This window comes from Lepidochelys olivacea (genome assembly GCF_965140295.1).
Source record: "Lepidochelys olivacea isolate rLepOli2 genome assembly, chromosome: 5".
Classification (NCBI taxonomy): domain Eukaryota; kingdom Metazoa; phylum Chordata; order Testudines; family Cheloniidae; genus Lepidochelys; species Lepidochelys olivacea.
The window spans coordinates 43,473,404-43,495,031 of record NC_140415.1 but is presented as its reverse complement, the minus strand read 5'-3'; the positions used below and the strand labels follow the sequence as shown (position 1 = coordinate 43,495,031).

General features: G+C 42.4%; 1 protein-coding gene across 2 annotated transcripts in view; it reads right to left on the bottom strand.

Moving 5' to 3' along the window:
* The window catches only part of MAST4 (microtubule associated serine/threonine kinase family member 4), a gene marked incomplete at its 5' end in the record, with an annotated part of 455,430 nt that overhangs the window by 158,069 nt on the left and 275,733 nt on the right, over nucleotides 1-21,628 (bottom strand). The window contains one exon of one of the 2 annotated variants that reach the window (XM_084627961.1): nucleotides 11,469-11,515. The exons of the other annotated variant lie outside the window; for it this stretch is intronic. Within the exon in view, the coding sequence (XP_084484087.1) occupies nucleotides 11,469-11,515 (47 nt within the window). Of the gene's footprint in view, nucleotides 1-11,468; nucleotides 11,516-21,628 lie in introns of those variants that run through there. 2 annotated transcript variants of the gene reach the window in all.

Here is a 21,628-nt window from a genome sequence, read left to right as displayed (position 1 = left end):
TGGTTCCAAGTAATAACAGACAGAACAAAGTAAGTTACCAAGCAAAATAAAATACAACACGCAAGTCTAAGCCGAATACATTAAGAAACGGATTACATTAAGAAACGGGTTACAGATGAAATCTCACCCCCAGCGCTGTTCCCATAAGCTTCTTTCACGGACTGGACTCCTCCTTAGTCTGGGTCCAGCAATCACTCACACCCCCATAGTTACTGTCCTTTGTTCCAGTTTCTTTCAGGCATCTCTTTGGGGTGGAGAGGCCATCTCTTGAGCCAGCTGAAGACAAAATGGAGAGGCTTCCAGGGCATTTATATTCTCTCTCTCTCTTGTGGACGGAAACCCCTTTGTTGTTCTGTGCAAAGTCACAGCCACAAGATGGAGTTTGTAGCCACTTGGGCAAGTCACATGTCCATGAATGATTCAGCTTTTTGCAGGCCGACATCATTGTTTACATGTTAGTTTGAATGTTTCCAGGAAATTTCAGATGTGGATTGGCATCTCCCAAAGTCCATTGTTAGTTAAGTGTTTCTTGATTGAGCACTTACTGAGAATAGTCCTTTCTCAAGAAGCTGACCAAATGCTTCACTGAGGCTACTTAGAATCAAACATTTTGAGATACAAGTACATAGCCAATATTCATAACTTCAAATACAAAAATGATACACACATACAGACAGCATAATCATAACCAGCAAATTATAACCTTTCAATAGACACAGCACTTGACCTCCTCTGTACAACTATAGGACACTGGTTGCAAGAATGATGTATACAGTCACAGTTAATGTCAATAACCTCAGAACTCCCATTGGAATTATTTTGTTTCACTGAAATTTCAAGAAAGATTAATTTTTTTCTTCAGATGACTTTGTTCTAATAGACTGTGTTCACTCTGCTCTTCCACCATTCACACAAAGGTCAAGAAATAAGCCTAGGAATTACACCTCATTCTTTTCTGTAATGTCATTGACAATAGCTGAGAGAAAGCACTGGGTTCATCCAAAGTAAAGACAAACTTATATCCATTCTATGTGGTTGCACACATTAAACTACTTAGGTTTTGCTGTCAACCAGTTTAATATTTTGTGCTCAGATAAACAGATCATTTATCTTTAAAATTTGTGAAGCAGAACTGTTTGCAGATTAGCAGATAAGCCCTTTTTAAACAAAGTAGGCTAGGAAGTCATATGTAAATTAATCGGAGCAGTATCTCAAGTTACAGTAAAAAGCAAAACTGTGAGAGCAAGTTTCAGAAGAATGCTGCTAGAAGCTTTTCATTCTCTATTTTGCTTTAGAAAGTAGTTAAGTAGTTCAGGAAATCTTCATTTGGGTCACTTTTACAACTACAGTATATGAAGACTTTTGTATAGATTTCCAAACAAAAGTTAAATTCTTTAATACCATCAGCATCAGAGATCTAATATTACCAAATGCTCAACCATTTTGCAGAAGCTAATCAAATTCAGATAGTTCTTTATCCTCTCCCAAACTGTTGGCTAATCTAAATCACTAACTTGCAGCAGTGTAGCAAATCTCACATTAAATAAAATATATGTATAAAGCGTAGCGCAGACAATCACATACTTTTATAATAAAAACTAACAGGCAGCTACTTTGGGGAAAATCTTTATGTGAGCTAAGGGAAAGGGGATCAATGGAACAGCATTTAAAATGTCTCAGACAAGTTATCTCTTACAAAAGAAAAAGATAAAGCAGTTTTCAGACTGCGACAAGGAAATAATTGCCTCTAGAGCACTGGATGGGCACCTAAAGATGTATTTTAAAAAATGTAATAAATAAATAAATAAAATGTCACTCCAGAGCACCATTCCAGAGAGGTGCAGGCTGGCAATTTCTCAAGGTTCTTTTCTCCCTCATTAATCATTTCCCTATTTAGAATACACCGTTTTTATTAAATCTTCCTCCTAAACTTTATGAAGCAAAAAAAAAAAAAAGAAAAAGAAAACGAAGAAGGCGTCAGATTGAAGCATTTTATAAGACAGTCAAATTTGTACACAACTATTTACATTTCTTCCGGTTGTCCATAAAAAAAATATTGATTTCTAAGGCATCCAGGGCCCAGATCATTGAGGGCATGTCTTCACAGCACAGTTTACCTGAGCTTTAGCTCAAACCCTACTACCATCGACACAGACGGACTTCTGACCCTGGTATGGAGGTTCTTTAAGCTCAGGCTATCTTATCTTGCTTGGGATATGGGTTAGAACCCAGGATCCTCTTTAATTTGGGCTAGAACCTCCCACTTTGCAGTGAGGACATAGGCTAAATCCCTATGTGCTGATAGTCCTCCAATGTCCTTTCATCAATACCGGCCTCACCAAGGAGAAGGTAAGTTTTCCCACAATTGGCTGGAAAAGAATCCTAGAGCATCTCAGCACAAAGAACCATGGACTATGCCCCTAGACAAACAGGTGAGTGCCAAAACAGCGAGGACACAGTAACTCAGGTATGGCTTTGCTGTGGAGATGCTCAGATCTGGGCTAGGCCAACCCAGATGCTCAGATCCATGTGCCTTCTCCCTGGTTAACTCTGCAGTGAAGACAGTCTGTGAGGATTTAAAAGGTCAAATGCAACTACTTAAAGTGTGGTTTTACTCTGAATATGACTCAGAACACCATTGTAGGGTTCTAGGTCTATCATCTCTCTGTTTTCTTACCAATATGCTCTGTTTACTAGTAAAACAGTTTTCCCACCTACCAGCCTCACAAACACAACATAGGATCTGAAAGTCAAGTTGCTGTATTTCCTTTTTGAATAGCAGACCAATAATAAAGATTCTGCAGACAAAACTGTGCTTCTATTATCTTCAAATTATACCCCCATTTACACCTGTGTAACTCCATGTGCTTTTAATAGGTTTGCACGGGTGTAACTGATTGGCACTCAGTAAACAATTCCATTGATGGAATATTAAAACACACTCCCTCTCAGCTGTGTTGGCTCAGCAGGGCTAACAGGCATAAAAAAGCTTCAAAAACTTAGGACTCGTCTACAGTACTAAAAAGTTACATTGGCATAACCACGAGCACACCCCCATGAGATGTAGTTAAGCTGACCTAACCCAACGTAGACAGTGCAAAGTTGACAGAAGAATTCTTCTGTTGACCTAGCTACTGCCTCTCAGGGAGGTGGATTACCTACCACGATGGGAGAACCACGCCTGTTGCTGTAGTATCTATACCAGGGGTCAGCAACCTTTCAGAAGTGGTGTGCCGAGTCTTCATTTATTCACTTTAATTTAAGGTTTTGTGTGCCAATTATACATTTTAACGTTTTTTAGAAGGTCTCTCTCTCTATAAGTCTATATATTATATAACTGAACTATTGTCGTATGTAAAGTAAACAAGGTTTTCAAAATGTTTAAGAAGCTTCATTTAAAATTAAATTAAAATGCTGATCTTACGCCGCTGGCCCACTCAGCCTACTGCCAGCCTGGGGTTCCGTTCACCTAGGCTGGCAGCAGGCTGAGCAGGGCCTGTGGCCAGGACCTAGGCTGGCAGCCTGAACCCCAGACCGGCAGCTGAGCGGGGCCGGCGGCCGAGACCCCAGACCAGCAGTGGGCTGAGCGGCTCAGCCCGCTGCCAGTCCGGGGTTCTGTCCGCCGGCTCCTGCCAGCCAGGGTCCCGGCTGCTGGCCCTGCTCAGCCTGCTGCCAGCCTGGGATCCCGGCCCTGCCCACATAGAGTGGTACCTACCTTCTCCCTGGTTCTAGCCCATTCTCTTCCTCTCTCTCTGCACGAAGCTGAGAGTGGGAGTGCACTGAGCACAGGGCTGGGGGTGAAGGAGCAGGTTGGAGGCTGGGGTGTAGGGTCTGGCCAGGAGCTAGAATGAGGGAGGGGGCTCAGGGTTGGGGCAGGAGGTTTGGATGTGGAGTGCTTACCTGGGCAGCTCCCATTTGGTGCAAGGGGTGCAGGCAGGAATGGGGGGGGAGGGGGCGGGTGCAGGAGCTCCCGTTTGGTGCTCAGGGTGGGGGTGAGAATGTGGGGGGTGCAAGAGTCAGGGCATGGGAGGGCTGGGTATGTGTGTGGGGGGTGCAGAGGTCAGGGCAGAGGGCTGGGGGTGTGGGCTAGGGTTGTGGGTACTCCCAACCCCTTGCCCAGAGCGGCTCATGGCAGGGGGCTGGAGGGGATATGCCCGGATTCTTGCCGCCCCCCCCCTTTCCCCAAGGCCCTGTCCCCACCTCTTCTCCGCCTCCTCCCCGGAGCAGTGAGCGCGCTGCGGCTCCACTTCTCCCCCTCCCTCGCAAGGGCCATCAGCTGATCGGTGGCAGGGAGGGAGAGGAGGAGGGGCAGGATCCCAGCACGCTGGGGGAAGAGGCGGGGGAGGGGAAGCTCACCTACCCTGCAGCAGCAGCAGCCGCCAGCAGGACCAAGCTTCTTCACCCTGCCCCCGCTGGGGGCAGAGAAGAGCGAGCCAGGGTGGGCAGGATTTTTAATGGCTCGCTGCTGCCTGCCGGGGTCCCAGCCTGGGTTCGGCAGCAGGCTGACTGGGGCGGGCAGCTGGGACATGGCAGGCAGCAGTGTGCCATTAAAAAAATTGGCACGCGTGCCATCTTTGGCACGCATACCATAGGTTGCCAACCCCTGATCTATACTCAAGTGATTCAGTAGCTGCAGCTGCACTGCCATAGCATTTTAAGTGTAGACATAGCCTTATTTTAAAGGGCGCACACACACACAGACAGCCCCCCTGCCTTCCCAAATCAGCTTCACAACCTAACAAGCTCCTGGTCACATCACACAGTTCTGAAATTCAAGACACTGCTTTTTTCTACCTAATCATTGGCCATCAGTTCCTCCCCTCAACCCCACCCCATTGTTTTATTTTAACTCCTCTACTACTCAGCATGCTTTTTGCCCTCTTCTTTCAAGAGCTTTATCTCCTCCGCTCTCCCTGCTAATTTTGGTCTTGCTATACACGTATGTTTGAACACCCATCCACCATTCCCATTCCCCATTTCCATTCCAAAGAATGCCCACCCAAATGAAGACTAAAATAAATCCAAACCTATTAGATTACAAGTGTGAATAGATCATTTTAAAATCCATCAATATCTGTGCATCACCTTCTAAGCAACTCCTCGATCTTCTTGCAACCCTTTTATTCTCTTCTCCTGCACACCCCCATGTTTTTTCATAGTCAGTTGTTTGTGGTTTCAGAGGAAGCTCTTTCTGGAAGGGGTCATTTCTTCTGTATGTACTGTAAAGCACCTGGCACACTGGAGCTTTATATAAAAACCATCATCTGTATAAGTTGGAGATTTTCGAATGTACAAATGGCAGATATGTGCCTGTTTCCCACTGACTCCCAACGGTTGACACCTATCATTCCCATTGTATTTTTTAATACAATATCCCTTACAGAGAGTAATAATAATGACTTTGAAATGACCAATGCAATAGTGTGATGTCAACGACTGTAAATGAAACTTACAGAGGATAGCTTTCTATGGTTCAACTGTAAGGGAAAGGGCTGGTAGGAAGGGACCACAGCCGAGGGCTCTAGCCCACACAAATTCTATTCAGGCACATTTTTCTAAGGCCCCAGTCCTGCAAACACTTATGCACCTCATTATTTTTAAGCAAGAATAGTCTCAGTGAAGTCACTGCCTCTCACACACACACACACACACTTTTTTCCTATTGACCTAGACCAGCCTTGAATGACAACTATTATTTGATGCATTTGCTGTTCTGCATTTTTCAAACCCCCTGAGTTTACAGAAATATACAAAACAAAAAGAGAAGGTCACAATCCAGAATGAATCAGAGTTATATGCTTTCTCTTGGCTGCATAAGAGGCTGTTTGAAAACATTTGTTTTTAAAAAATGACTCACTATTTTCCTGCTATCAAGACAAACACTATAGCATATAATGCTGCTGCAGACCACCAGCTAATTAACATCAGAGAGCTTTCAAACACATTAAGAACAGAATATATTCAATGACTTCTTAAATTATATTTAAAAATACACAAAAAATTCTTTTTTTTAACCCCTCCTCCCCCCCCCACTGCACCAAACAGCAAGCATTTGGAAAAAAAATAACCACTATCAAAATGTTGAGGGGGAAAATCCCAAAACACAGAAAATACCACATTTCCCAATTTCATCTCAAATCACATAAATAAGGATGACAGTGATCCACCTGTTTTTAATAAAGAAAATTGTATATTACCAAGAATAATACATTCACGTAACGTCTTCCACACAACGTTCAACCAAAGCTTTAGAACGATATACTTAAGGCCTATTTGTGTGTACTTAATGCACACAATATGTGCATTACTATATAATTAAAAAACAAACTACTTTTTCAAAGTTTTTTCACCCTAAGAGCATCTGCTGAAACTCTTGATTAACAAAATTACATAGTTGCTCATCCCGGATATGTATAACAATGTATTAATATTTATTTTGAGAACATTCTCCGTTGAGCAGAACCTTGTAAACTCTGACTACTGAAAAAGACACAGGATACAGTAATTTACTTAATTCTGTGAATTAGCAAGACATTGAACAAAGCAAGAATGATGCATCACCAAATAAATCTTGTTTATTTGACAAGTGTACTTCAGTTTTCATTATCTATGATTATATTTCATAGTATAATAGTAAATATTCTCTCGTATATTTTGACGAAGTAATCATGTCTTTGACATAAGACCTCACAAAGCATATTTGTGAAGTTTTACTGTATTAGAATCACAACTTCTATTGCCATGACATTTCTACTGCTGGAAGAGGAAACAGTCCAAAGGACCTACACTAGATGACTATGTGCATTCCTAGGTCAGTGTAGCTCCTGGACATCAAATTCCTATTTTGAAAACTGTTTGACCTCGTAAAAGTACATCATTGTCTATCTGCTACACAAACATAACTATTTGAATAATGAAACATCCTTACCCTCTGAACTGTTCTCAGACTTTTAACGTGATGGGAAACAGTGCAGCATCTCTCATTAAACTGATATAATATTAAATTCCAACACCACAAATTTAAAAAAGCCAGTGTACCCACTTGCATGTTTGTACCTCCTATCACAATCATTTCATCATAAGGAGGTGAGCTCAGTGACAAAGTGAACCCACATGCAGGCATCCCCTGTACAGACAATGCACCAAAATAAATGCAAAACTGCAAGGCCCATAAGAACTAGTAACAATTGTTGAAATTTAGCTACAGAAAACAGAATATAATAAAAAGATTTGATTTTTCAATGACTTCCAACTCCCTATGCATCAACATCTTGAGTCTCTTTAATCCCTCTCACAACATTTCTGTCATATTTGAAAAATACTTTAATGCTGGAACAAGATCTTGTTTTAAGTAGACATACTTTCCTGACTGCACAGACATATTTGATTCAGTAATCTGCCTTCCCCCACTCTCGCCCCCAGTGTGTCTTCTTTTTTTTTTAATGAAGAAAAGAATGGCAATGACAGAAGTTTACTTGCTTACCTCCAAAAATGAAAAGCGAACAGAGGACTGCATGGACTGCAAGGGCTTGTTGGGGTTGGGCTCAGGCTCCTTGGGGTGAGACTGAAAGTTAAAATAATGTCATCTCTAGTAAACAAAAGCTTCAGTAAAAGTAGCATGATTTACTTTGGGGTTATGGTCCTTAAAACAGAATTTTTAGAGCGCTGTTTTGAATGAAATGGTACACAACCATCTACTAATTATAACTTCTATTAGCCTCATCTGTTTTGGTCCACCCCGGCTATGAAATTGATAAAAAATTAAAAAAAAAAAAAACGTGGGAAGCGTGGAATACCCTACACATTTGGCTTTTTTCAGGAAATGATTACTGCCTTGTGAGTCCTCTAGGGAAAACTGAAAGGAACTTTGTAAAGTATTGTGTTTATAATAAACAACCTGAGGTGCTCAAGTGCTATATAGCAGTCTTTACACAAGAAGATATTCAGATACCTAAAACTACGTATTTGATTTTGCACATGGGCTTTATAAAAATATGATTTTTGGTTATAAGAAAATTTTGGTGCAAATTTTCAAATCTGGGAGCCCAAATTTGGGCACCTAAATAAAAGGGCCCCATTTTCAAACATGATGCACTACCATAACAGTGGGAAACGCAGATGCTCAACGGTTCTGAAAGTCAGGCCAAACATTTAAAGTGACTCAGTGCAGATGTGTGTTTAACAGACAACCACATCTGACAATTTTGACCTTAGAAACTGTCTTTAAAAAGCACTTTGGACCGTAGTTCTACTTCAAAAGGTTCGTCTGTAAAAATAGCATTGTAGGGCCACTGACAGATTCCACAGTTGCACCTCTGAAGTGTTCTCAAACAGTGACATGCACTTTTCCCATGAATGCTTGCTGGAAAGCTTTTTAGTATATCCGTAACATGCCTCTAGTTGCAACTGGCTAAAGTTAGCCATCTTCAATTCTTGTCCTAAAGCGACTAATTAGCTTTGCTTGCACTTGTGTGCACTCAAGACTCTCTCAAATTCTCCCACCTTTGCTCTAGCTTTGGTGCTAGCTCCAGACAGAGCAACAGTGGGAGCACACAGATAGACCAATCATCAGCCTTTTTTCCCCAACATCCTGTCATCTACCTGAATGAACCCTGTGGCCAACCTCTGCTCGCACTCCCAAAATTAAATCACAGGCTGAGTTGCACCTGTGCTAGTGCAACCATGGGGATAAAATGTGATTGGTTTAGAAATCCTCTTTGCAAAATTTATGTATGCTTGATCCAACTATTATGGGCCTTGAGAAACTAAACCAGTGTCCCCAGGAGGATGGAGTTCTGGGGAGTGTAAGCTTGTGCAACTGGGTTGTCTTAGCTGTGAGCATTGATGCTGGGCGCATAGGGAAGGTAGACTGCGGGGATCCCATTCCCTGAAAGTGCTATGAGACAGAGTCTGTGTCCAAGAGGCTAGAGCAAGAGACTGCAAATGAAGATCCAGGGGAGCTCAGAAGTACGATGGATCCAGGGCCAGATCCAAGCACAGCAGCCTGGTGAGAACCCAGCAGGGGAAAGGTCAACCAGGATCTGACACACCATTATAAACCTTTTTTTCAGTTGTTTATAACTTGGCTAAACTTTAAAGTGGTCAGGCTGAACTTTTCCATGCTGTGTCAGACTGGGTTTATTTTGGTGGGGTTTGTTGGTTTGTTTGGGGGGTGGGGGAGGCTTAAATTCAAGCAAACATGGTCTGGCCATTTCCAAGAATGAGATTAGGGAAAATATGTTGTTTTGACACATTAAAAAAAAATCCTACAATCTTTTCATTGAGACGCTCTAGCGTCCAAGCTTGGGAGCAGGGACATGAAATTTGTAGGAGGTTGCAGGAGTGTTAGGGATGTGCTTTTTGCATTCATGTGGAAAAATGGATTTGAAAAATATCTTCACACATGCTCAATAGACACTTCTTAGAATTTGGCAGCTAAATTCAGACTCTGTCTGTACTGGCCATGCTCCATTCCGGGGCAGCAAGGGCTGAGTAACATTTTCCCTGCTGGTCCTGGGTGCTATGGACAGGAGAACTGAGAGCAGGGAGCATGTTTCTCCTGTGCTATCAATGTGTGTGTGTCGTCCCCCCACCTCCGCTGGAGCTTGGGGTGCAGTAGAAGGTTAGTGGCAGGGGTAGATTGGGGTAAGGAGCCAGTGGTGAAACCAACCGTAAATTTGCCATGTCCTTTCTCTGTCCAAACAAGTAAAATATAAGAAAGTACAGAGACAACTTAAAGGTAAAGAGTTAATTTTTAAAATTTTGTTCAATTCTAATAAAACAAAAAGTATTAGTAAAAGAGGTAAGGTAATACAAATAGATACATAATTTTTATTGTGACAATATTTTAACTACAAAAAGCAAACTAGTATTATAGTAATATACATTTTAACAATATATATGATTCAAAATCTGAGCACTGTGGCAGAGTAAGCATAACCGTGGGAGGTTGCTCCATGAGGAGGAAGAAATATATACTGTTTGGTACAAGTCATTACCTCTCTTTACAAAAACAAAAGTATTTGTTGAAAAATAGTGTTGTAAATGATTTTCCAACTTTTGTAGCTGGAGACATCATTTGCATTAGATTACTATGTATTTCTGGTGAAGTTTAATTTTTAAAGTATTTAAATTGTGATTTCTTCAGAAAAGAGAATATAACTATAAATTATTCATGGAAACTATTTTAAGGAGCTCCTTAAGAAGCTCCTTCAAAATCTGTGAGAAATTAGTAATGTTATTTCTCAGAATACACTTCTGAAGTCCTAAAAGGTACCTACAAGTTCACAAACCCCTCCAAAGTAAAAGAAGCAGGAGCATTATTAAGTCTTCATTGAAATATGGATTTTTTCAATAATGTTTTAAAAGCATAAATGGGAAAACTCCAAAGTCATTTTCTGTAATAAGGCTTCTGGCACCTTTAAGCAATATTAGAATGGATTATTTTCCCCATGTATATATATACACACATTCACACACACTTACTTGCATACATGTCTCCCTTTAAAACTTTCCCAATGTCTTAGGTAGTATCTTTTATAACTAAAATAACTTTCCCTTTGTATTTTCAGTGCTCAGGCATTTCCTGTAGCAAGAATGTGGAAGTCCAAGGGAATACTGTAGGAGGTGAAGTAACCATATCTATTCATCTAGCTAAAAACAGCACATTTTCTGGGGTGCCCACTGTACGTATAAACACATGCATAGCATATGGAGTCTCTGTGTAAGTACGTATGTACAGATATAAATACAATTGGCTGATTAATTTAGAATATGTGCTGACACTTTGTAAATAAGAGGCTTTGTCCAACATATTCGCTATAAAGCCAATTTGTATATTTTCATGTAGCTACTTTCAAAGTAAGAACTGAAAGCGGGCAAATGAGTTAATCAGCTTTAAGAAAATACAAAGTAAACACACTGCTAAACTAGGTAAACACATTTACTGCAGAGACTAGATGCTAAGCAGGAATCATTCAGAATGTAAGACACTTCATTAATATTCTGTTACACATGTAAAATATGTATCATACTTAATGAATGCTCACAAATAGCATGTCTATTATGTTCTGATCTCTTGCAATGCTCTCTATTATTCAGCAGAGACAGAGGCCTTTCTGAAAGGCAACACTGGGATAAACAAACAGTAACAGAGAGGGGGAGAGAAAGACAGACACCATGGCCTACAGATATATTCTTTCACTGTGAGCTGTTAGGATGCTTCATGCCCTGAGATTCAGCAACTTTAAATATGCAGAAATGTTTTCTTCTAAATATACTGCAATGTCCTGGCTCTAGGCTCACACATTTGCTGAAATCAACTGCAATGCATTTAAAACATGTTCCTTCAACCTAAAGCTGCAGTGCTCCGAGATTGTCAGTACAAACATATATTACATAGCTATTGGTTGCACAAAAGCTAATGCCATGCAGAAATCATTAAAATATTAAAGACAGACAATACTTACTCCAAGGTCAACCCTGGAATTTGTAGCCTTTCCCGCTGGGCTTTCATTGCTGTTATATGTTACCACACTCTATTGTAACCATGACACACATTCACTGGCAGCATCCTGGTGATGACAGAGAGCCAAAATGAACCACTATAAAGGAATGGACTAACAATCTCTGGGGGGAGAGGGGGTGTACTGCAAGTTTGGGTCCTTCCACCTTTAGCTGTCATGAAGAGATGTCCGCTGCCTTTTTCAAGTTAACAGCAATGCCCACTGCACTGATTTTGCAAAGAGAATGAAGCCTTTAGTTCTGCACGTCAAGTAATTAATTTATAATAGCCTAAAAAAGCAATTGCCTCACTGACGCGCACACTTTTTCACCTCGACAGAATGAAAAGTCCCCCTCGCCACACAGACTGACAGCTCAGAAACATAAAGCAACGGCACTGTACGCTTACACCAATTTCCCTCGGCAAATGTCAAACGTTTACCACCCCCTATGAGCCTATCAAATAGGATTTAGCTATCTTGCTTAAGTCACATTATCCCTTTTCTTGGTAAACAGAATTATTCAGTGTCTGCGGCAATAAAATAGCAAGTCACTGAATGACAATGTAAGCTCCTTTTCTTGATATAGAAAATGATTTTAGGAGACTTAGGAGCAAATACATTATATTACTGTAGCACTGATTGTTAATGTAAGACAAAAAGTTAGTGTTCTGTTTTGGGGTGGTTGTACTTGAATGTTAAAAAGGGAAAGGTTATGAATATTTTATTAAGGATGAGACCCAGACTGCAAATTGAAGACAGACATTTTAGATTGCCTTTAAAATACAGAATTTGAAAACAATCTCATTTTAATAACAGTAATATGCAATGCTTTACAGAGACACTCAAAGTACAGTGTATATCTGATGTCTCTTATTTGATTTAAACTTACCCATTTCTTTTCCCTATCCCCTTCTTTGGTCTATGCCTTTATGCTAAAACTTTATGTAAGTGTTTATTACAAATACTATAAGAGTCAGAATATTTTACCCCATTCAAATCAATGTTTTCTATGGCAAATGCTTCATGCCAGTCTAATGTAACAGTAATGTGAAAACAATTTATGTGAATCATTTATGTTGTTTTTATGGTTTTTCTACTTGCCAACCATTAGTTTTTTAGTTTTAAAAGTCTGCATCCACAAATTTCTACTTTTCCTTGTGATAACATATTATATATATTTAAAAAACAGCCCGTTTCAAAAGAACATTATTAAGGCTGCAAAGTCAAGTTTTCAAAAGTTAAGAAATACCAGAATTAAAGTTGCCTGAGCAATCTTAGTTCACCCCCATTGTGCACATGCATTAGGATACAGTTTTAATTACATGATCACATTTTTTCCACAGGACCCCTCCTCATTCAATGCACAGGATGGAGTTTCTCTGGGGATCACTCAGAACTGTGTAGTAAAGGAGGCTGTTATCTGTAGGACCCCTTGGTAGTGGCAGACGTTAGAAGGTATGTCATGAATGAGGCAGGGGACTGCAGGAAGTGAAAGGGATGGCTTCTTGGTTAAGGAAGTTGAATGCTCCCCCAAGGAGAAATAGATTTCTCTATGAAAATAATGCCTGTGAAGTGCAGTTAGCACACATGGGCTGTGATGGTTTGGACAATGCAAAAGGAAATCTTTGGAGAATTTAGCTCCCAAGCTCTAACAACTCTCTACTGAGCATGTGCAAACTAAATTTTTATTTTTCCAAGGCTCATAATGTCACCAAATTTGAGAATTCTTTAAATGAGGAAGCAGAAGGCACATCCCTGACACTAGGGTGATGCCCCTTGAACAAATTTTAAGTCCAAAGCACATAGGCTCCAGAGCCTCTTAAAAACAATTATTACAACCAATTTGTTAACATGGACAAAATCACATATTTTTCCCAAATCTCATTCTCAGAAATGGCTGAACCATTTTTGCTGAAACCAAAACAAAAAACAACAAAGACACAGCCTGAGGCAGACACCTAGCACGGAAAACTTCAGCCTGAAGAGTCAAAGTATGGCAAAGATATAAGGAACTGAAAACAGGGTTTTATGATGGGAAATGTCAGGCAACCTTAACCACAAGCAGTGGTGCCTACACCTCACAATATTATATATAATCTTTCAGTTTTTAACAACTGAGAAGCTAATATAGCTCCTTTTGTTTACATCTTGGTGTACCAACATCACTTATGATGTCTGCACGAATGCGTACAACTATGGAGTCAGTGTAAGATCACTGGTGATCATTTCAGCATGCCTCCTAGATTGTGCTTCTGGTCTTTAAACATATAAACAAAACTACTTGCAATGAGGTGGGGGCTTTTTATTAAATGATATAATATGTAAGATTTTCCTGACCAAATTGTAAGAAAGATCAAATTTTGGGTCTAAGGGACTGACAATGTAGCTTTCAGAAAATATACTGAAATATGAAATTTAGATATTAATAATTGTTTGCAGCTTGCTTGTTATCAGTAGCACCAACAATATGTGAGGTACTATACAAATACAGAAGGCAGATTATCTCCCTCGCTCCAAAGAACTCATATAATTAGACATGAAAAAATAAATAATCATTAAGTTAGGATTTTTCTTTCCATTACATATTTGAATTAGCCAATATTTCTAATTTGGTTGACATAATGCTATTGGCCTTAGTTTGTACTCTACTGGAAATCAAGTTAAGAAAACCCAGAATTGTGCATTTGAATTTCTAAAAGTCTTAAAAAAAACCTTGAATTATCATCAAACTCAGGCAGTCCAACCAAATAGGACTAGCCCACATCTATCCTACAAATAATCTTACTGGTCAAATCCTAAACTTTCTCCCTATTATCTGATGGGAAAACTCACTCCCAAAACAGGATGTAAGCATGGAAGTGGATTAAACTTAAGATAGGGTGTGTGTGCTGATTTTTAAAGGCACAAAGGGGACAGTTAGGCACCAAACTACCAGTTGTGCCTTTGAAAATCTACCCCTCAATTTCTAAGTAAAACACAAGCCATTCTTGACAACTATCCCATACCTTACAAATGCAGCAAACCTGTACACATACCATTTGCTGCAAGTCATCCCTCAATATTCTTAAACCAGCAGGAGGGGCAGCCAATTTCTCTACATTGTAAATTTCTTGGGGCCAAAGACTGTCTTTTTATTCTATGTTTGTAAAGGGCCTAGCACAATGAGGTCCTGGCCAATGACTAGGGCTCCTAAGTGCTACAGTGATACAAATAATTAATAGTAGTAGTACATTATGACTATTGAATTTGGGATAGCCCTTCCAGATTAGAGATGTGATGCAACTGCAGGGCAATATGAAGGAAAGCTGCACAACCTGTGCACAGATTTATAGTACTTCTGTAGACTTTGAGACTGCGTTTGTCTGTTCCTATTATATTCATTTACATTTTCTTCAGCTAATATTACCACTATACACAGCATCCGTTTCTCTGATTGCTGGGTGAAGGTTATCTTGATGAGCATTATCAACCAAAGGATAGGAAATCTCTACAACTACTATGTATATATAGGCAAGGTGCATGGCTTCTACTGAATAAATCTTTATCAACTTTCATGGCAGATTTAAAAGAAAGACAGTTCTGTCCTAACAGGGTAAGAGCTAAATAGCTCCAAAGTTTTTACTGGGTCAAGGCAATGCCACAGCCTTTTCCATATAAAAAAACGATGAAAGGAGTAAAGTTCAGAAGCATTAAAAAGGCAATACAAGTTTCAGAAATTAATCCCATATGCCACCTTGGACATGAAGGTGAATTAAGAAGGCAGGCCTATACCAGAGGCCTATAAAACCAACTCTGCATGGTGACGAAAAGCCAGCAGCATGCAAAAGGATAACGTTACCCATGCTGCATGACAAGATATAAGAAAATTATTTTCGTGTAGAACTTTATAAGCAGACAGGACATGCTCCTGGCCAGCAGGAAAGCACCACTGGTGTAGGTGAGGCTATAACCAAAAGAACTGGACTGCCGGCCGAGCATAGCAGTTTAAGAGAAGCAGCTGTGAAGCTGTGTACAAAGGCTACTTTAAGACCCATTGTCAGGGTTCCTCCCCCACTCTGAACTCTAGGGTACAGATGTGGGGACCTGCATGAAAAACCTCCTAAGCTTATCTTTACCAGCTTAGGTCAAAACTTCCCCAAGGTACAAAATATTACCCCCGTTATCCTTGGAATGGCCGCTACCACCACCAAACTAATACTGGTTACTGGGGAAGAGCTGTTTGGACGCGTCCTTCCCCCCAAAATACTTCCCAAAACCTTGCACCCCACTTCCTGGACAAGGTTTGGTAAAAAGCCTCACCAATTTGTCTAGGTGACTACAGACCCAGACCCTTGGATCTTAAGAACAATGAACAATCCTCCCAACACTTGCACCCCCCCTTTCCTGGGAAATGTTGGATAAAAAGCCTCACCAATTTGCATAGGTGACCACAAACCCAAACCCTTGGATCTGAGAACAATGAAAAAGCATTCAGTGTTTTACAAGAAGACTTTTAATAAAAAATAGAAGTAAATAGAAATAAAGAAATCCCCCCTGTAAAATCAGGATGGTATATATCTTACAGGGTAATTAGATTCAAAAACATAGAGAACCCCTCTAGGCAAAACCTTAAGTTACAAAAAAGATACACAGACAGAAATAGTTATTCTATTCAGCACAATTCTTTTCTCAGCCATTTAAAGAAATCATAATCTAACACATACCTAGCTAGATTACTTACTAAAAGTTCTAAGACTCCATTCCTGTTCTGTCCCTGGCCAAGACGACTACAGACAGACACACAAAACCTTTGTTTCTCTCCCTCCTCCCAGCTTTTGAAAGTATCTTGTCTCCTCATTGGTCATTTTGGTCAGGTGCCAGCGAGGTTACCTTTAGCTTCTTAACCCTTTACAGGTGAGAGGAGCTTTCCCCTGGCCAGGAGGGATTTCAAAGGGGTTTACCCTTCCCTTTATATTTATGACACGCCCCCCAAATCTCAGCTAGGGTGAAACACTGGCTGGGATTTCTTCCTGGAGCTCTAGGAAAACAGAGTTAATAAGACACATGCATCTCTAAATATACTACCAAGTACATAAAGACTAACAATATTTTCCACATCTCAAGGACGATTTTAACCAGTTGATTCTGGGAAACTTTCACGGGAGAGTGCATCAGCCACTTTGTTAGAAGCTCCTGAGATGTGTTGGATGTCGAAATCAAAATCTTGGAGAGCTAAACTCCACCGAAGAAGTTTTCTGTTAGTTTCTTTGACGGTGTGAAGCCACTTTAGTGCAGCATGGTCGGTTTGCAGGTGGAAACGCCGTCCCCAAACATATGGGCGTAGCTTTTCCAGAGCGTAGACAATGGCATAACATTCTTTTTCAGTGACTGACCAGTTGCTTTCCCTCTCAGACAGTTTTTTGCTGAGAAACACTACAGGGTGGAATTCTTGATCAGGTCCTTTCTGCATTAAAACTGCTCCCACACCACGCTCGGATGCATCTGTGGTTACTAGGAACGGTTTGTCAAAGTCTGGGGCCCTTAGTACAGGGTCAGACATGAGTGTCGCTTTAAGCTTGTTAAAGGCCTTCTGACACTTTCCGGTCCACTGAACAGCATTTGGCTGTTTCTTTTTGGTTAGGTCTGTCAGTGGGGCAGCGATTTGGCTGTAGTGCGGTACAAATCGTCTGTAATAACCGGCCAAGCCTAAGGAGGATTGAACCTGTTTCTTTGACTTTGGGACAGGCCACTTTTGGATAGCATCCACTTTGGCCTGTAGGGGGCTGATAGTTCCTTGACCCACCTGGTGTCCAAGGTAAGTCACTCTGTTTAGGCCTATTTGACACTTCTTAGCCTTAACAGTTAGTCCTGCCTCCCTTATGCGCTCAAGGACTTTTTGTAGATGTTCCAGGTGGTCTGCCCAGGAATCCGAAAATATGGCCACATCGTCAAGGTAGGCGACTGCATATTCTCCTAATCCCGCTAGGAGACCATCTACAAGTCTTTGGAAAGTGGCGGGTGCATTTCGCAGCCCGAAAGGGAGTACATTAAATTCATACAGCCCGAGATGTGTGATGAAGGCTGACCTTTCCTTGGCAGATTCATCTAGCGGTACCTGCCAGTACCCCTTGGTTAAGTCCAAGGTAGAGATGAACTGGGCCCTTCCCAGTTTCTCTAATAGTTCATCTGTGCGTGGCATGGGATAGTTGTCTGGGCGAGTTACAGCATTTAGCTTACGGTAGTCCACGCAAAAACGTATTTCCCCATCTGGTTTGGGAACTAGAACCACTGGAGATGCCCATGCACTTTCAGAGGGGCGGATTACACCCATCTGTAACATATCCTGGATCTCCCGTTCTATAGCAGTTTTAGCTTGAGGAGACACCCGGTAAGGTTGGACCCTAATTGGGTGAGCATCACCTGTGTCAATGGAGTGGTATGCCCGTTCAGTCAGTCCTGGGGTGGCTGAGAACGTTGGCGCGTAGCTAGTGCACAGCTCCTGGATCTGCTGTCGCTGCATACGCCCAAGGGTCATGGAGAGGTTCACCTCTTCCACACCACCAGCACATTTCCCTTCGTAGTAGACACCTTCAGGCCACTCAGCGTCGTCTCCTCCCTGGGCTGTAAACTGACAAACCTTTAATTCTCTGGAATAAAAGGGCTTTAGAGAATTAATATGATACACCTTAGGCTTTCGGTTGGAGGTGGGGAATGCTATGAGATAATTAACAGCTCCCAGGCGCTCCTGGACCACGAATGGCCCTTCCCACGATGCTTCCATTTTATGGGCCTGGAGCGCCTTTAAGACCATGACCTGGTCTCCTACTTTGAAGGAACGCTCTCTGGCATGTTTATCATACCAGGCTTTTTGCTCTTTTTGAGCATCCTGTAAGTTTTCTCTAGCAAGGGCTAAAGAGGTTCGGAGGGTGTTTTGTAGGTTGGTTACAAAGTCCAGAATGTTAGTTCCTGGAGAAGGTGTAAATCCCTCCCATTGCTGCTTCACCAACTGCAATGGCCCCTTAACCTCACGGCCATATACAAGTTCAAATGGGGAAAACCCTAAACTGGGATGTGGTACAGCTCTGTAGGCAAAGAGCAACTGCTGCAATACTAGGTCCCAATCATTGGAGTGCTCATTTACGAATTTACGTATCATGGCCCCCAAAGTTCCATTAAACTTCTCCACCATGCCATTTGTTTGATGATGGTAAGGAGTGGCAACCAAATGATTTACCCCATGAGCTTCCCAAAGGTTTTTCATAGTTCCTGCCAGGAAATTAGTCCCTGCATCTGTGAGGATGTCGGAGGGCCAACCTACCCTGGCAAAAATGTCTGCTAGTGCCTGGCACACACTTTTAGCCCTGGTGTTGCTTAGAGCTACTGCTTCCGGCCATCGGGTGGCAAAATCCATGAAAGTCAGTATGTACTGCTTTCCTCTGGGTGTCTTTTTCGGAAAAGGACCCAGAATATCCACAGCTACTCGCTGAAATGGAACTTCAATGATGGGGAGTGGCTGGAGAGGAGCTTTGACCTGGTCTTGGGGTTTTCCCACTCTTTGGCACACCTCACAAGACTGGACATAGGTAGAAACATCCTTGCCCATTCCCTCCCAGTGGAATGACCCCCCCAAACGGTCTTTGGTCCTGTTCACCCCAGCATGGCCACTAGGGTGATCATGGGCTAAGCTCAAGAGCTTGGCCCGGTATTTAGTTGGAACTACCAACTGTCTCTGAGGATGCCAGTCTTCCTGGTGTCCCCCAGAAAGAGTTTCCTTGTATAAAAGTCCTCTTTCTACAACAAACCTGGATCGATTAGAAGAGCTGAGAGGCGGTGGGTTGCTCCGTGCCGCCGTCCAAGCTCTCTGGAGGCTTTCATCTGCTTCCTGTTCGGTCTGGAACTGTTCCCTTGATGCTGGAGACATCAGTTCCTCATGGGATTGTGGACCTAGGCTTGGTCCCTCTGGAAGCGATATAGGGGATGGAGCTGTTTCTGTTGACTGTGAACCGCTCTCCGCTGGTGCGCTATGTTGGGATTCAGGCTCCGGCTGAGCCTCTTGTGTAGGGTTATCGGCTGCTGCCAGTTCAGGTTCGGTGGGTCCCTCTGGTGTTGAGGTTGCAAATACTGGATTCAGTGCTGACACGGGGTCTGGTGTTGGTTGTTCGGCTGGTTCCGGTTCTGGGACTGGTTCCGTCTGGGTCTCTGGGACTGGATCCACTACTGCTGTTGCAGACATTGGCCTGGGGTCCAGGTCCATCACCTCTGACTGGGTCCTGATAGAAGTTTCCGGAACAGAGCTAGGCCTCACGGCTTGTTTAGCCTGGTTGCGGGTGACCATTCCCACCCTCTTGGCCTGCTTCACATGATTGGCCAAGTCTTCCCCCAACAGCATGGGGATGGGATAATCATCATAGACTGCAAAAGTCCACATTCCTGACCAGCCCTTGTACTGGACAGGCAACTTGGCTGTAGGCAAATTGAAAGAGTTGGACTTGAAGGGTTGAATCGTCACTTGGATCTCTGGGTTGATTAAATTGGGGTCCACTAAGGAAGCATGGATAGCTGACACTTGTGCTCCGGTGTCCCTCCACGCGGTGACCTTCTTCCCGCCCACACTCACAGTTTCCCTCCGCTCCAAGGGTATCTGGGAGGTATCTGGGCCTGTGGACCTCTGGTGTGATTCCGGTGCAATGAACTGTAACCTGTTGGGGTTCTTGGGGCAGTTGGCCTTTACATGCCCCAGCTCGTTACATTTAAAACATCGTCCAGCTGACGGGTCACCGGGGCGAGGTGGGTTGCTGGAGAACGGGGTGGTGGGACGATAAGGGGTCTGGAGGGTTCTTTGGGAGGTAGGTGGGGCTTTGGGCGGCCCCCGGTAATAGGGTGTGGTCTGGGGTGGTCCCTTCTGGTCTCCGCTCCAACTGCGACCAGTTTTCTTCTTCTCTGCCACCTCCACCCATCTGGCTCCAATCTCTCCTGCCTCAATTACAGTTTTGGGTTTCCCATCTAGGATGTATCTTTCTATTTCCTCAGGAACACCCTCTAAGAATTGTTCCATTTGCATTAGGAAGGGCAAATTTACTGGAGATTCAACACTTGCTCCTGATATCCAGGCATCCCAATGTTTTACAATGTGGTAGGCATGTCGGGTAAATGACATGTCTGGTTTCCACCTTAGGGCTCTGAACCTCCGACGAGACTGCTCGGGTGTTATCCCCATTCTGACTCTCGCCTTGGATTTAAACAGTTCATACTTGTTCATGTGTTCTTTAGGCATTTCAGCTGCCACCTCAGCTAAGGGTCCACTGAGCTGCGGCCTCAGCTCTACCATGTATTGGTCAGTAGAGATGTTGTACCCAGGGCAGGCCCTTTCGAAGTTTTCTAAGAAGGCCTCAGTATCATCACCTGCCTTGTAGGTGGGGAACTTTCTGGGATGGGAAGTGGTACCTGGAGAAGGATTGCTAGGGTTTGTTGGTATATTCTGCTGGGCCTTTATCCTCTCCATCTCCTCCACATGCTTCCTCTCTTTTTCCTTCTCCTCCTCCTTCAGCCGCATGAGTTCTATCTGTCTTTCATGTTCCCTTTGTTTTTCCTCAGCCTGAAATTTGGCTAATTCCAGCTGTAGTCGAGCTGAGGATTTGCCCATTCTAACCTCTCTGTTTTTAACTAACTTTACACCCGAGGTTCAGAAATAAACAAACAAAACTTGGCTGTAAAATTTTGCTGTGCTGGAATAGAATACCTATTCTCTGATAGTGATTGTCAGCCTACAGAAAAAGACAATTCCCTTGTCTCTGCTCTGGGCCCAAATTAAAGCAAAAAACCTCCAACTACTTGGAAAACTGCTTACCCAGCCCAAAGAAAAAAAAAAATTTCTTTTCAAACCTGTGCTCCTTGTAAAACAAAAAAAAAAAAATCAAAATCCAAAAAAAAAAACCCTGCCACTTTTGTCTCCAGGCAAATGGGTAGAGCACACACCCCCTATTTACTTTTAGGAAGAAAAGAAAAAAAAAAACCTCTGGGTTGGAAGACTGTGAATTTCCCTGCAGGAGTTAAGTACCCTGCCTCCAGGCAAGAAAACCTGCAATTCACAAGATAATCCCCTTTTGTCTCTGCTTGGCCACAAAGCAGAGAGAAACCAAGCTGCT